At 54.5% G+C, this 14,856-nt stretch overlaps 1 protein-coding gene across 5 annotated transcripts in view; it reads left to right on the forward strand.

Annotated features, from left to right (window-relative positions):
* Adcy7 (adenylate cyclase 7) overlaps window positions 1-14,856 on the forward strand; it is a 59,745-nt gene that overhangs the window by 39,528 nt on the left and 5,361 nt on the right. For all 5 annotated transcript variants that reach the window (XM_048428562.3, XM_048428558.3, XM_048428556.3 and 2 more), the window contains exons 6-22: window positions 43-191; window positions 1,412-1,523; window positions 2,947-3,074; window positions 4,378-4,536; window positions 4,671-4,803; window positions 6,674-6,865; window positions 7,139-7,173; window positions 7,633-7,713; window positions 7,882-7,954; window positions 8,917-9,014; window positions 10,462-10,546; window positions 10,771-10,896; window positions 11,960-12,058; window positions 12,689-12,864; window positions 13,440-13,608; window positions 13,820-13,975; window positions 14,433-14,579. In XM_048428562.3, coding sequence (XP_048284519.1) covers window positions 43-191; window positions 1,412-1,523; window positions 2,947-3,074; window positions 4,378-4,536; window positions 4,671-4,803; window positions 6,674-6,865; window positions 7,139-7,173; window positions 7,633-7,713; window positions 7,882-7,954; window positions 8,917-9,014; window positions 10,462-10,546; window positions 10,771-10,896; window positions 11,960-12,058; window positions 12,689-12,864; window positions 13,440-13,608; window positions 13,820-13,975; window positions 14,433-14,579 — 2,118 coding nt within the window. The remainder of the gene's footprint in view (window positions 1-42; window positions 192-1,411; window positions 1,524-2,946; window positions 3,075-4,377; window positions 4,537-4,670; window positions 4,804-6,673; window positions 6,866-7,138; window positions 7,174-7,632; window positions 7,714-7,881; window positions 7,955-8,916; window positions 9,015-10,461; window positions 10,547-10,770; window positions 10,897-11,959; window positions 12,059-12,688; window positions 12,865-13,439; window positions 13,609-13,819; window positions 13,976-14,432; window positions 14,580-14,856) is intronic.

Here is a 14,856-nt window from a genome sequence, read left to right on the forward strand (position 1 = left end):
TGCCTCCGCTGTCCTCCCATTGGTCTGCCTTTCTGTGCCCAGGAGAACCTGCTGCTTTCGGTGCTGCCAGCTCATATATCCATGGGCATGAAGCTGGCCATCATTGAGCGCCTCAAAGAGGGTGGTGACCGCCGCCACACGCCTGACAACAATTTTCACAGCCTCTATGTCAAGCGGCACCAGAATGTCAGGTGGGCGGAGCTCGGGAAATGCGCCGGGGCATGGTGTCCTTTGAGAATCCGGCCACCACTCCCCTTTCCCTGGGCAAATAGCGCTCTGTTGGGAGCCTCAGTCCACACAGGGATTGGCGGTCAGCCACTTCCTTGGGCCTCGGTTTCTCTGTTTCCTTTCTTTCTTTCTTTCTTTCTTTCTTTCTTTCTTTCTTCCTTCCTTGCTTCCTTTCATTCCCATCTCTTTCCTTCCTTCCTTCCTTCCTTCCTTCCTTCCTTCCTTCCTTCCTTCCTTCCTTCCTCCCTCCCTCCCTCCCTCCCTCTCTTTTTTCTTTTATTTCCTTCCTTCCTTTCTTTTTTCTTTCTTTCTTTCTTCTTCTTCTTCTTCTTCTTCTTCTTCCTCCTCCTCCTCCTCTTCTTCCTCCTCCTGCTCCTCCTCCTCCTCCTCTTCCTTCTTCTGGAGCTGAGAACAGAACCCAGGGCCCTGTGCTTGCTAGACAAGCACTCTACCGCTGAGCTGAATCCCCCAACCCCTCTCCTTGTTTCTTCATGGGGAGAATCAGATCAAGGCTCTTAAAGGGCTAGGGTGGTATTAGAGGAAGAAGACCCAGTGTCCCCCCAAAATCAGAGCAGTTCACATGAATTTACTGGACAGTTGAGTGGGGGAGAGAAGGGCATTTCTGATGATTCTCCCTAAAGGAGGTGACACCCCTGAGCTTGGTGACCAGGTACCCCCATCCTTACCTGGCCATACTGATTATATAGGTACTGGATCTCTTGTGGAGTGTACTGTGGCCACTTTGAACTCTACCTGGGTCTCTGTCTGAGGGCCAGCGTTATGTCCCAGCAGACATCTTTTAGTACAAGTCAGGGCTACATCTATTGCCTGGGGTCTCACAGGACATGGAACACAGCAAGACCTGAGGGCTTTGCCACCTACCTCCCTGGACCTCAGCTTGCTCACCTGTGATTCTTTCAGGGCCTGGAGAGAATTGGAAAGAGGGGGAGTTGTATTCCCGGAGTTGAGGTCTCTTGACTCTTTGGGTGCAGGTGCAGAGAGAGGGGAGGGTGCTGGGATCTGAGTGTAGGTAGTTTGTTCTGTCCTGTTGTAGTGAGAGGCCTTTGGAGCTAAGGATGGGTCAAGATGGCCAGGAGCATCTCTTCTGGCCTTTGGGGCTGATGGGGGCAGAGGCAGAGCCGCCTCCCGGGGATCTGATACAAGCTCTGTCCACCCGGACTAGCATCCTGTATGCAGACATCGTGGGCTTCACGCGGCTGGCCAGTGACTGCTCCCCCAAGGAGCTGGTGGTGGTGCTTAATGAGCTGTTTGGGAAATTCGACCAGATTGCCAAGGTGAGCCTGGGCATGCTGTCAGCCTGCCGCTGCGGTCACAGGACATTACGTGCTGCATGAGCTGGGAGTGGATGGGAGGCTGGGGCTGAGGGCTAGTGTCTGGGTAGGAGTGGGGTGCCAGGGTACCTCCGCCTCAGCAGATGTAGAACAAGGCTGAGTGCGTGCCCAGAGTGTTTATGGGTCCAGAGCAGATGGCGGCTTAGACTTGCAATCTGCAAATGGCTTTTAGTCTAGCAGCCTTGCCTTACCTTGTGGGGGTCTGGGAACAGCCAGAATATCCAGCCTCACTCAGAGACTCGGCTTGACAGAGTCCCAGGTGAAGTGTGCATATAAGAAAGCTTGAAGCCAGCAGTGGTGGTACACACCTTTAATTCCAACAGAGGCAGGCGGATCTCTGTGAGTTTGAGGCCAGCCTGGTCTACAGAGCGAGTGCCTGGACAGCTAGGGCTATTACACAGAGAAACCCTGCCTTGAAAAACAAGACAAAATGAAACCTTGAGAAGCCTTCCAAAGGAACCCTTGGCCTAGTATGATGGCGCATGCCTTTAATCCCAACATTTGGGAGGCAGAGCTGGCTGATCTCTGTGAGTTTGAGGCCAGTGGCGGGGAGGGAGCCGACAAAGACACTGACTCAGACCTAGGGAGGGAAGGGAAGCCTGTGGGGCAGGGGAACAAGGCCTGGAGCAGACACAAAACCCTGTCTCCAGGTCGTGAAGGCAGCTCAGTGTGTGTCGAGCAGAGTACCAGGGAGATAGACAAGGATGTAGTGGCCTAGGCAGAGTGGGATTTGTTCTTCTGGCACTGAGAAGCCTGGCGTACCAAACAGGGATGGGTTTTCTTTCTTTTTAAAAAAATAATTTATTTTTATTTTATGTGCCTTGGTGTTTTGCCTATATGTGTATCTGTGTGAGGGTGGGACCCCCTGGAATTGGAACTACAGACAGCTGTGAGCTGCCGTGTGGGTGCTGGGAATTGAACCCAGGTCCTCAGAGCAGTCAGTGCTTTTAACCACTGTACCATCTCTCCAGTCCCCCAAATGCTCTTCTTCTAGGGCTGTGATGGCTCTGGTCTCCTGGGCCCTTCCTCCTTCTCCTAGGTAGATCTCCCAGTCGCATTGATTTAGTCCCAGCCTTCTGCTTGCATGATCATTCTGCAGCTGCAAGGTTTGTATCTGCAGCCTACTGTTGTGTCCTAGTACCTGGCCAGGTATACAGTAGGTGCTCAAACATTACATAGGCAAATAAGAAAGACAGTCCCTCCTGCATGGTCCCTACTAAGCCTTGCTTTTATCTAGGTTCCCGGTTGGGTCTCTCCAGGTCCTCTTGCCAGACTCTGCAGCAGCCCTGAAGGCCGTTCACGGCAGGGAGGAGTCCAGCTGGCCCAGGCCTGCCCTGAGCATGCCCCTTGCTTGCTTACCCTGCAGGCCAACGAGTGCATGCGGATCAAGATCCTGGGTGACTGCTACTACTGCGTGTCGGGCCTGCCTGTGTCGCTGCCCACCCATGCCCGCAACTGCGTGAAGATGGGTCTGGACATATGTGAGGCCATTAAGTAGGTGCAGGTGGGCCAGGGCCCAGGAGCATGTCCCCCTGCCAAACTCCAAACCGAGGCGGGTGGGGTGTGAGGCTTGCCTGGATTCTCTTGGCCTCCCTTGAAACTGTGGCTTCAAGTTCCAGAAGCATCTAAAAAGCTGAGTTAGGCCAGGCATGGTGGTGCACACCTTTAATCCCAGCACTGAGGAGGCTGAGGCAGGCGGATCTCTGTGAGTCTGAGGCCAGTCTGGTCTACATAGCAAGTTCCAAGACTACATAGAGAGACCTTGTCTCAAAAAACAAAACAAACCAAAATGAATAAAAAGCTGAGCTTGGGCAGCTGGGTTCCACCCTTCCAAGGACTGAGATTGTAGGAGGAGCTCAGGACAGAAAGCAGGAAGGCCTTCCAGAGGCGAGGTCCGCTCTCAGACGCCATCAGCTTTCGGATCCTCTGGGAAGCCTCTGGTGCCAGAGGGCTTACTCTCCATCAGCAGGTAGGCCTGGATCTTCTGGGTCCTTCTGCTGGCACTGGTCTGTTGGTGAGACACTCAGGGGTGTGCAGGAAGATTCATGAAGTGGTAGAGGTGGCCTGTCTAGGCAGCAGAGGAGGTACTCTCTCCTCTTTGATACCACTTTGCCATACCTCCAGAACTTTCCCCAAATGGTAGGAATAGTCCACAGTGCAGACACCCAAGATGCCTGCCATGGGACACAGCAGGACTCCCAGAATGCCTGCCATGGGACCTAGCGCGTCCCCATTCTGCATTGTGGAGAGGCGGCTTTTGCTCCTGCTGGCTTAGCCTTGGTAGCTCCAGCCCATCTACAGCTCTAGTGGTGGGCACAGGTGCTGGTGGCCCCTGGGCTCCTAACCACCAGCTTACCTGAGGGGCATAGGGCTCTGCTCATGCTTGGGAAATAGGGGTGGTGCCACGTCCTGGAAGGCTCCACCCTGGGGGCTTCTTGTGCTGAATAGGGCTCTCATTTCCTGCAGGTGGAGTAGAGGAGCCCCCATAGTCCTTGTCTATACTGGGTGCTGGGTAGGGCTTAGCATCCTTTACACCCTGGCAGCCTTATCAGAACCAACCAGGGCTACCCGGCAGGGGGTACCTGGAACAGAAGATGGTACATCAGCATAAATGGCTTCCTAAGTCCCTTTCTTTTCCTACACACTCATGAGCCGGGTGTGAGCTTACACACTCCCAAGGATGGAGTTCTTGTCCTCTCCGAAGAGGAACCTCTGCCCCCCTCCTTGGCGCGCTGCCATACCCAAGACCTCCAGCGTGTTCCTGTACTGCTGTAGGTGACACCCTGCTCTGCTCCAGGCAGGTGCGTGAGGCCACAGGAGTGGACATCAGCATGCGGGTGGGAATCCACTCCGGCAATGTGCTATGTGGGGTCATCGGGCTCCGCAAGTGGCAGTATGATGTGTGGTCCCATGACGTGTCCCTGGCCAACAGGATGGAGGCGGCTGGAGTCCCCGGGTGAGTTTCAGCAGGGCAGGCTGATCAGGGCGGGGCCAGGTGTGGAGACAGGGGACGGTGCCTGCCCCCTCTGCTGTGCACCCCTAAGTGGGTGCCTGGGCCATGCTGCTTTATCTGACTTTGCGTCTCCCCAGCCGGGTGCACATCACAGAGGCCACACTGAACCACCTGGACAAGGCGTACGAGGTGGAGGATGGGAACGGGCAGCAGCGAGACCCCTATCTGAAAGAGATGAACATCCGGACCTACCTGGTGATAGACCCTCGGGTACAACAGCTTGGGGGTGGATGGGGGACTGGGCAGCCTGGGAACAAGGTCCCAACTACTAGCAACTGACCCTCAAGGTTGTGGTGAGGTGGCAGAGACTATCTCAAAGTAGGAGAGCACTTCCTTGAACCGGGCACATTCTAGGACACCAAGGAACAACCTGTTTGTGTTTCTGTAAGGAGGGGAGCAAGGACTGTGGGCACAGAGCGCTGTGTTAGTGCAGGCCCACGAAGCTAATTGGAGGAAGGCCTCTTCACCCCTGCGGAGACTCAGGGAAGCAGGGAATGGCCCGGCAGCTTGCTCCTGGAGCTTGTCAGACTGGGACTCTCAGGTGGCTCAAGATGCCTCCTCTCCTGGAGCCCGACTTGCCCTGGTGGCCCAACTGGAGAGGCTGCTGAGTTTGTCAGCTGACTGCTCCAAACTGGCAGTCTGTTGCCCTTTGTTGTCTGTGGATTAACCTCCTGAATCATCCGTGGTGTTTGCTCCAGAATGGTGGTGGCAGGAGCTTCTTCCTGCTCTTGGTTCTCGCCCTTGGCTATGCCTGGGGGCAGCCTGAAAACCCACTTAATTTCCGTTGCCTGTCTTGGCTACTCTTTGTCCACGGGGCAGCCCCCCACATACGGGAAAATGCCTGCTCCTGGCCTTACTGTCGCCATGTGGTCTTGTTTATTTATCCTTTTCCTTGTTTATTGTCGTTCATGCTGTCCAAGACCACTGACCCTCCAGCCCGCAGATGGCCCAGCTCTGCTCTGAGCAGGCACTTAGTGGCTTTGAAGTGGATGAAGCCCCAGCCTCAAAGACATCTGCAGGCCTGGTTCCAAAACCCACCCCGAGGGCTGCCAGCCTGAGCCGGCACAATTGCAGGATGCTGGCCAGACTCCGGCCAGGCTCCAGAGAAGCAGCAGCGTGTGTGTGTGTGTGCATGTGCATGTGTGTGTGTGCCACTGGCAGTGTGGGACTGTCGCTCTGCCTGATCCGTCTCTCCAGCACGTTCATCCGTTTATTCACATGGCTGGCAGTTGAGAGGGGCCAGTAGGAATTCCTCTTCGTTCTTGTCTCCAGCCAGCACATGACCAGGGCAGCCAGCAGGAGAGGAGCCTCAGAGGGTTTCAAGAGGTTTCTATGCCCAGAGACTCTGGAAGTTTCCAGTAAATTTGTCACTGTGCTTTGGCCAGGTCGGGCTGTAGGAAGGCTGCAGCCTGTTGGTGTCGGCAAGTCTGAGGAGAAGGGCTCTGGAGGGAGTGTCTGAGATGTGAGGGGCGAGGGAGGGAAGAGCCTCAGCAGACACAAGGTAGCCTGTGCTTGTCTGATGGTCTTGGGGCTTTCTTTTCCTGTCTTGCTTCCAGCCATACCTGGCCACTCTGACTGGCGAAGGCCCAGGCATGTGTTAAGGGGGCCTTTGGGCTCAGTGGCACTGGGACAGGAGGCAGAGCTGGACCCTCCCTCAGGGCCTGGCTAAACCACTGAGGCCCCAGGATGGTGCTGGGCCCAGCAAGTGTGTGGCAGATGGGCCTGGTGCTGAGCTCGCGACTGGATGTGGAGTGGGCTGGCGCTTTTAGTAGCTGTGTCTCTGGGTTCAGGCCAGCACACATCTTCCTCTCGTTGCTCTCACCGGAAGGAGCATGTGTGAACCACATATGGGTGGGCGGGTCAGGGCTCCCACTTACTCTTCCTCGAGGGTGGCTGAGCGTGAGCTGTGTGGCCATCAGCCTCTTCCTGACTTGGGGCTTCAGCTGGTCCCCAGGGCACCCCATGCTTCAAGAAGAGGCTCAGAAACTTAATACTTTCCCCTTTAGCAGACCAGCCAGTGCTCCAGGCATGCTCACGAGAGGGGAAACAGGCAGGACAGGTCATGTCTGTGTGTTTGCAGAGCCAGCAGCCACCCCCACCCAGCCATCACCTCCCCAAGCCCAAGGGGGATGCAACCCTGAAGATGCGGGCTTCAGTGCGTGTGACCCGCTATCTCGAGTCCTGGGGTGCAGCGCGACCTTTTGCACACCTCAACCACCGGGAGAGTGTGAGCAGCAGCGAGACCCCCATTTCCAATGGACGGAGGTCAAAGGTAGGTCCCCTCCCATCTGGTTGCTGGGTCAGGAGCCCACTGAGAAGGGACAGGGAGCAAAAGGCTCTGTCCCACCCTTCTCTAGCTGCATTGTGGGTAGTCTCTGCCAAACCTCCCTTCTGGACAGGAGGAAGTATTTAAAGAGGGCTCCAGAAGGGCCTAGAATATCCTAGAATCTCCTGATCCTTTTCCAGTCTGAGGAAAGAAAGCCAGACCCATGGGGGAAGAGAGTCAGTGTTCAGGGAGTGTTCACCTTCTCCTCGCCCCTTTCAGGCCACTTCACTGCGCCGACACCGTGCCCTTGCCAGGTAGGTGCACTGCCCTCCTGCACACTGCTTACTGCCAGTGCTGTGCCAGGCTTCTCCTGCAGGCAGGTGCCCCGACCGGTCTCTATCTCGGGCAGCTCCTCCCAGCCTCTGTGGGTTTGCCAGGATTTGTCTTCTCTGGGCACAGGACCCCCCAGGTCCCAGGCTCTTTGAGACTGGGGTAGAATGCCTGCTGTGTGCTCCCCTAGGGCAGGGGCAGCGGGTTGCTGTGTGTTCTCTGGCTTCTGTGCTGATCTTAGCCCTAGCCGAGGTGGCCGTGGTCTAGGGGTTAGGGATGTGTCCTCTGCTTCTTGCTGGGGCTGCTGGCCTTTCCCTTAACCCCTTTTATGAACTCAGGGACCCCACCAGATACCAGTAATCCTACTGGCAAATCCAACATCCATAGCCTAGCCTCTGGCCAGGTGGGCCCCTGGAGTGACGTAGCTGGGGCTCTAATTCTAGGAGTGCCTCCCCCAAGGGGCGCTTGGATGACGACTGTGATGACGAGATGCTCTCGGCCATCGAGGGGCTCAGCTCCACCAGGTGAGGCCTGTGATCTCTACCCACCCACCTCTTCCCTCCCACGCAGGGCTGGTCCCTCTGCTAGACATAGCCCTGGCTATAGCCTGTAGCTTCTTCCCTTGCCCTGGGGCTGTTGCCAAGAGTGTGGCCCTGTCCTGCTCTGTGGACACTGAGCTGCTGTTCCCCCAGGCCCTGTTGTTCCAAGTCTGATGACTTCCACACCTTTGGTCCCATCTTCCTGGAGAAGGGCTTCGAGCGGGAGGTGAGATTCGGGCAGTTACCACAGAACCTGGTGGGTGGGGTGTGAGCTGCTGGGTCCAGCAAATCGCACAGGGTGGGGAGACCCATGGGGCGCTCTGAACTGCCTGCTGGGAGGTGGGGTTCTGTGCAGTCTCATTTGTGGCTATTCCTGTAGGCCTCCCCCCTTTATCTGACACCACCCTAGAGATTTGTCCCCAAGGTTTGGGGCAAGTGAGCACTTAAGATTTTCAGGAGGATGCTGTCCCAAATCCAGTCTCCTGGTTGCATACCTGTGGGACCTCCTGCCTGATTGCCATGACACACTTTATGCCCTCATGACTCTATTGGTCTAGAGCAACTCATGGCTCCCTGCAGGTCTTGGGTCCATATGAGGATCGACTCCATCTTTCCCCCAAGCAGCCAGGCAGGTACCAGATCCAGTTTAGACAGGAGCCTGCAGCTCACAGGTGTTGAAGCTGGTTGTCCTTAGCTTTAGGATGTGGCTATCCAAGGAGGGTCCTGACCTCCATGGCCTGATGCCCAATAATGAGGGGAGGAATCTTCTCCCTGGGGATCTCTGAGTAAAGTTACTGGGAAGAAAGCGGAGGGGGCTTCCCTTGGCTGTGGGTCACACGGCCCTAGTCTTGGTTGCTCCTCTACCATGATGTGGTCACAGAGTAGACACAGGGATCTCTACCTGTTTGTCCAGGGGCTCGGACCCAGATAATACTCTTTTGTGAGGGGTGAGGTCAGGCCTACTGGCCCGAGAAATGAAAACAAAAGCCTTGCAGGGTGGTAAGTATTGCCCATGCAGAGAGGAACCATAGAGTGTTGGCAGGCGAATGGCTGTGTGGAGTAGCACTACCTCGAGCTCCCGGGGTGGCGCCACACATTTTAGTTTAGGTTATGAACTTGGAATGGCCATTTAAGGGGACTTTGCTGATAGCCGTCTCTCACGGTTCATGCCACCTCTCCCCCACCCAGTACCGCCTGGTGCCCATCCCCCGTGCTCGCTATGACTTCGCCTGTGCCAGCCTTGTCTTTGTCTGCATCCTGCTTGTCCATCTTCTCGTGATGCCCAGGTCAGTCTGTGGCGGGGAGGATGAGCAAGCCCACTGGGGTCCAGCCAGAGGGCTGGTGACCTTGGCAAGACCCAGCAGAAACTGACAGGGTGCTTCGTGGCTAACTGGAAGGGACCAGCTGAAGCTCTGGGTCCTCCCTGACTGGAGCAGGGGTTCTAGCCCAGAGCTGGAGTTACTGACCCCTCCTTGTGACTGGGAGTGAAACTGACCCAGACTCCCATCTGCTGCTAAGTCCTGTTATCTGTGTGGTCTAGCCTCTGGAGACAGTGGGCCCTGTCATTCCTCCTCTTCACGGGGGTAGGTGAGATTTACAGAGATTGTGGCATCCAGCCTGAACCCAAGAACCCTGAAATTCCTACGTCATGTTCTGGGGTCCTGCTGGTGCGGACAGGGACGAGGGGCCAGGAGCGCCAAAGCTTAGCCACAGATAGCTTCCAGAAGGCAGTTAGAGGAAAGCATGACTGGCATTGTGATTTTGGATGTGTTTGACAGACTCACAGGGATAGTGAGATGACTCAGCGGGTAAAGGCACCTGCCACCAAGCCCGACAGCTCGAGTTTGATCCCCGCCGTCCATGTGGTTAAAAGAACTGACTCCAGACTTAGTCTCTAACCTCCACATGCATGTTATGACGTGTAGGCGTCTGTCTATATTCACACACACACACACACACACACACACACACACACACACACACAAAGGCTAAATAGCAACCAGGTATAGTGACCTAGGCCTGTGGTTCCACAGCACTTAGTGGCAGAGACATGAGGATCGCTACAAGTTTGAGAACAGACTGGTCTATATAGTAAGTTTCAGGTCAGCCAGAGCTGTAAAACCCTGTATCAAAACCAAACTAAAGCCAGAAAGTGGTGGTGCATGCCTTTAATCACAGAACTCCAGAGGCAGAAACAGGCAGATCTCTGTGAGTTCAAGGCTAGCCTGGTCTACGGAGTGAGTTCCAGGACAGCCAGGGCTACACAGAGAAACCCTGTCTCAAAAAAACCAAATAAAATTTTTTTAAAATTGTATTTTTGTGAGTTTTGCCTATGTATATGCATTTATACCACATGTGCTTGGTGCCCGAGGCTGTGAGAGGAAGGTGTCTGAGCCCCTGGACTGGAGCTATAGGTGGCGGGGAACCACCAAGTGGGTGCTGGGAATTGAACCTGTATCCTTTTGCAAGAGCAACAATTGCTCCTAACCCCTGAGCCATCTCTCTAGCCCCCATACAGATGCTTTCATGTTTTCATGGCAGACACGGTTCCAGAGGCTCACCATGTGCTCAGGGGACCTGATGACAACCTTGATCTTTATGATTATTGTTTGTGGGACATTTGTAGTCATCCTTCAAGGTCTCCTTTGCTGGCTGCAGGAGGGACAGGTTGACTATGAACTGGAGAACGGACTGGTGGAGGGGACCTGGACTCACGTTTTCCCTCCTTTCCAGGATGGCCACTCTGGGCGTGTCCTTTGGACTTGTGGCCTGCCTGCTGGGGCTGGTGCTAAGTCTCTGCTTCGCTACTGAGTTCTCGGTGAGTGGATCCCTGAATCGAGTTCGCTCCTTCTCATCCCTGTGGCCTCTCCCTCACCAGTAGTTGGGCAATGGTTGGGTATCCATCTTACCTCCAGGAGAACTGAGTCCCTGCAGACTGCTCCCAAGTCCTTAGCCTCCCAGGCTGGTTAGTACCATCCATCCTCCTGAGTAGGGCTGTCCTTCGTCCCAGCTGCTGTTTGCATGACTTGTCCCTCTCCACAGAGGTGCTTTCCAGCCCGAGGTACACTCCAGGCCATCTCAGAGAGTGTGGAGACGCAGCCCCTGCTCAGGCTGTCCCTGGTTGTACTGACTGTTGGCAGCCTACTGACTGTTGCTATCATCAATATGGTAAGTTATGGGGTCAGGACAGGGGAAAGTGTAGGTGGAGGCTGCTCATTCATTTCCTGATTGCTCAGACCTGAATAATACAAAGAAACTATATTAATTACAGCACTGCTTGGCCAATAGCTTAGGCATACTCCTAGCTAGCTAAATTAAACCATTTCTATTCTGTGTATTGCCATGAGGCTGTGGCTTACCAGGTAAGGTTCCAGAGTCTGTCTCCTTTGGCAGCTACGTGCTATCTCCCTGACTCCACCTTCTTTTCTCCTCTGTCTCTGCTTGGAATTCCTGCCTTGCTCTATTCTGCTCTGCCATAGGCCCAAAGTAGCTTCTTTATTAACCAATGGTAATAAAACATATTCACAGCATACAGAGGGTAATCCCACATCAGGAAAGGAACCATCTTAGACCTGGGGAACCCAGATTCTAGAATCCCACTCTTGTTGCCTGAACAGTTCTATCTGGTGTGACCCCTCCATAGCTCTGCAGTGCTCTGTGGGGTCCCCAGTGCAGGCTTAGGGCTCTTCACCCCTTCAAGGGAGGACTTGAGGCACCCAGAAACACTACAGATATGTGCTGACTGCCGACTCTTCCTTCCCACACTCCTTTTTACTCTTTCCTCAGTAAGGGATAAGACTTGCCCTCTGGTCCAAGTCCCATGTGGGTAGTTTCCAAGCAGCCTGTAAGAACTCACAGCCCTGCCTTATGCTAGCTCTTTCCTTTAGAACAGCAGTCTCTTCCACACTGTTCCTACACTGGAGGCTCAGTTTTGGGAGTGCACTCTCATGCCTTTCTCTGAGTCCAGGAGAAGGGGGCTCTTGGGGGCCAATCCTAGCCTTTTCTCATGCTTCCCCTGGGCTACTGTTGTCAACACGTTCTGTTCTGTAGCTCTCCCCACCCCAGGTACTTCATACCTGGTGGGTGCTGTGGACACAGCCACTTGCTGGGCTCAGCTGAGAGCCTAGCACCCAGCATCAGGGCACCTTTGGTTCCTACAGTTGTCACCCGCCTTGGGCCTGGCAGCTCTTCATCCGTGGATCTACTCTAATGGCAACCTGTCTCCCCTCAGCCACTGATGCTTAACCCAGGCCCACAGCAGCCTGGAGGCAACGAGACAAGTCTGTTGGCTGCAAGAACTAGAGTTGGGACCCTGTGTGAGCTCCTCCCGGTGAGTATGCTCATCCTGACTCCCAGCACCACCCAGCCCCTGGCCAGTCCTCTTGTGCTGCTGGACCACTATGGCCAGAGTACAGCTCATGGTTTGAAGGTCTGAATCTTAAGGCCTTGGAGAGGAAGAAGAAATCTAGTGTCTCCCAGTGTAAGTGGAGAAGGCCAGGTCCAGGCAGCCAAGGCTGTTTCCTGCCTGCCCCAATGCCAGGGAAACACAACACTGGGTCATTGCTTCTTGCGCTAAGGCTCGGGGTGGGCAGGGACTGCAGGCCAGCATCAGTTGCACTAGAGGGTGTCTTTGGGTCACTCTCCCTGTGCAGTCAGATTCTCTGGTTAATTGAAGCCTTAAAGCCTTAAAGGAATAAAGGGCTGACCTAACTCCAGGACAGCTGACATAAACCTGGAGAGGCCCAAGTCAAGAGTAGGGGTCATGAGAAGTGGGAAGACTAGGGCTGACCTTCACACCAGTGCTATGCAGTGCCCTTGCTGATCTGCTGAAAAGGGAAGCAGTGGGCCAAAGATGGTACAGACGCCTGGCCATGGAGCTCCTCAGCAGGACGGAGCTGGCAGCAGACTCTTCCAGGCATGCCTCCTGGTGACTGACACAGGATATTGTCCCCACCTGCAGTACTACACCTGCAGCTGCATCCTGGGCTTCATTTCGTGCTCCGTCTTCCTGCGGATAAGCCTGGAACTGAAGGCCATGCTGCTGACAGTGGCTTTGGTGGCTTACCTGCTGCTCTTCAACCTCTCCCCATGCTGGCACATCCCAGGCAACAGCACCGAAACCAACAGTACACATAGGTGGGTCCCTACTTGCTGGTGTCTCTGTAGGCCACTACTGTAAGTTGGTTTGTTTCAACCTAGTGCTTGGCCAGAGCATTGTGCATTTGTCCATGGTACCAATGAACCATACTGTGGACAAATGGATTTCTGCTTTCCAGAGGCACATGAATGATCCAGGCTCCAGGTCTCCAGCAGCGAGCTGGGTGTATGGCTTACTAATAGGCTCTTGGGGAGGTCCTGGCAATCAGGCTTCTCTTTCTGGGCCTGTCACGGTGTGAGATGGGAGCCATGAGCCAGTTAAGTCTGACCTGTGGCCAGATCACCAATGTCAGTACAGATAGATGCCTGGTGTCTTCTGGGTAGTGCACACTCCTGTGGGTTGAAGAGGGCCCTGCAACCTTCAAGGTTTTGGCCTTAGATTGAGGGCCTAGAAAAACATTGCCTTACTCTGGCCAGGTCCTTATGCCAATCTACAGCCGCCGTCGCGGCTCCTCACTCAGCAAGCAGATGGGCCTTTTAGAGTGACCCAGAAGTCCCTTCACCCAGGCTGCCACCTCAGCCCCCCTGCAACTGTTTACTTCCTACCCCTTTAGGACACCTCCACTCCTGCTGGCTGCACAGGGCATGCAGAACTACACCCTTGCTCCGGGGGCTCAGGTGACTGTCCCCTTCCCCAGCAGATGCTTAGAGAAAGACTTGAAGATCATGATCAACTTCTACCTGGTCCTGTTCTATGCCACCCTCATCTTGCTGTCTAGACAGGTGTGTAGACTCCTTGTCCAGCTTCTGCTGAGCAGACGGTGGGTGCAGAGAGCAGGGTCTGAGATACCAACACAGCAGAGGCCTGGTCTTGTTCTGCACAGGGCTGAGCAGGGTGGGCAGCACTGTACGTAGGCTGGTCCAGTACCCTAGATCCCAGCCCTGGGTGGTGTGTCAGGTGTGACAGGTATGGCACTGGCTCCCTGGTTTGCAGATTGACTATTACTGCCGCTTGGACTGTCTGTGGAAGAAGAAGTTCAAGAAGGAACATGAGGAGTTTGAAACAATGGAGAATGTGAACCGCCTCCTTCTAGAAAATGTGCTGCCAGCGCATGTGGCTGCCCACTTCATTGGAGACAAGGCAGCTGAGGTGTGTGAAGGTGGGGTGCTCTAGGAGTCTGTGGGCAGAGCCACCCAGTGAAAGCCTGGGCTACTCAGCAGTACCCCTGGGGTATGCTTAGATGCAAAGGCAGACTTGCAGTCAAGTCAGAGAGATATGTCCATCAGGGGCTGTGGGTAAGATGCCTCCCTGGCCTTGACTTCCACCCTGGGAAACAGATCGTGAGATTCAAACATACTGAGTCGTCTGTCATCTGGATGTTCTGTATTGCTAAGAATCCTGTACTTCCATGAGGTGCATGTGGCAGAGCCTTTCTGATCCAGGAAACAGGTCCAGTGACAGCTCAGTATAATAATAACACCACCTTAGCTGCATTCAAGCTGTCACTGCTCACACAGCCAACCAGCCTGGCCTGGCACTCCCCACCAGCACCTGAGCCCCTGGGTTAGTGGTCTTAGGGTGCTGTTTCTCTCCTGCCCCGCTGCAGGACTGGTACCATCAGTCTTATGACTGTGTCTGTGTCATGTTTGCATCCGTTCCGGACTTCAAAGTGTTCTACACTGAGTGTGATGTCAACAAAGAAGGGTTGGAGTGCCTGCGCCTGTTGAACGAGATCATTGCTGATTTTGACGAGGTACAACCTGGCCAGTATGCATGGGGTGTACAGCCTGTCACCTGTGTAGTGGCAAGGCAAGGTGGAGATGTAAGCTTAACTATGTGAGAGGCTCTGGCTCGATCCTTAGTCCTGTAAGAGAAAACAGTAGTCAAACAAAACACGAGATCGACGGGCTGGAAACTATATACATTAAATACCAAGAGACACATTTTCTTTAATCAAGTAAGGAAACTTTTATTAAATCTCTACTGGACAGGTGCCAACAGGTTAGGTCCTTCCAGAGCAACTCTGACTC

This window comes from Myodes glareolus, chromosome 22, assembly GCF_982192425.1.
Source record: "Myodes glareolus chromosome 22, mMyoGla1.1, whole genome shotgun sequence".
Taxonomy (NCBI): Eukaryota; Metazoa; Chordata; class Mammalia; order Rodentia; family Cricetidae; genus Myodes; species Myodes glareolus.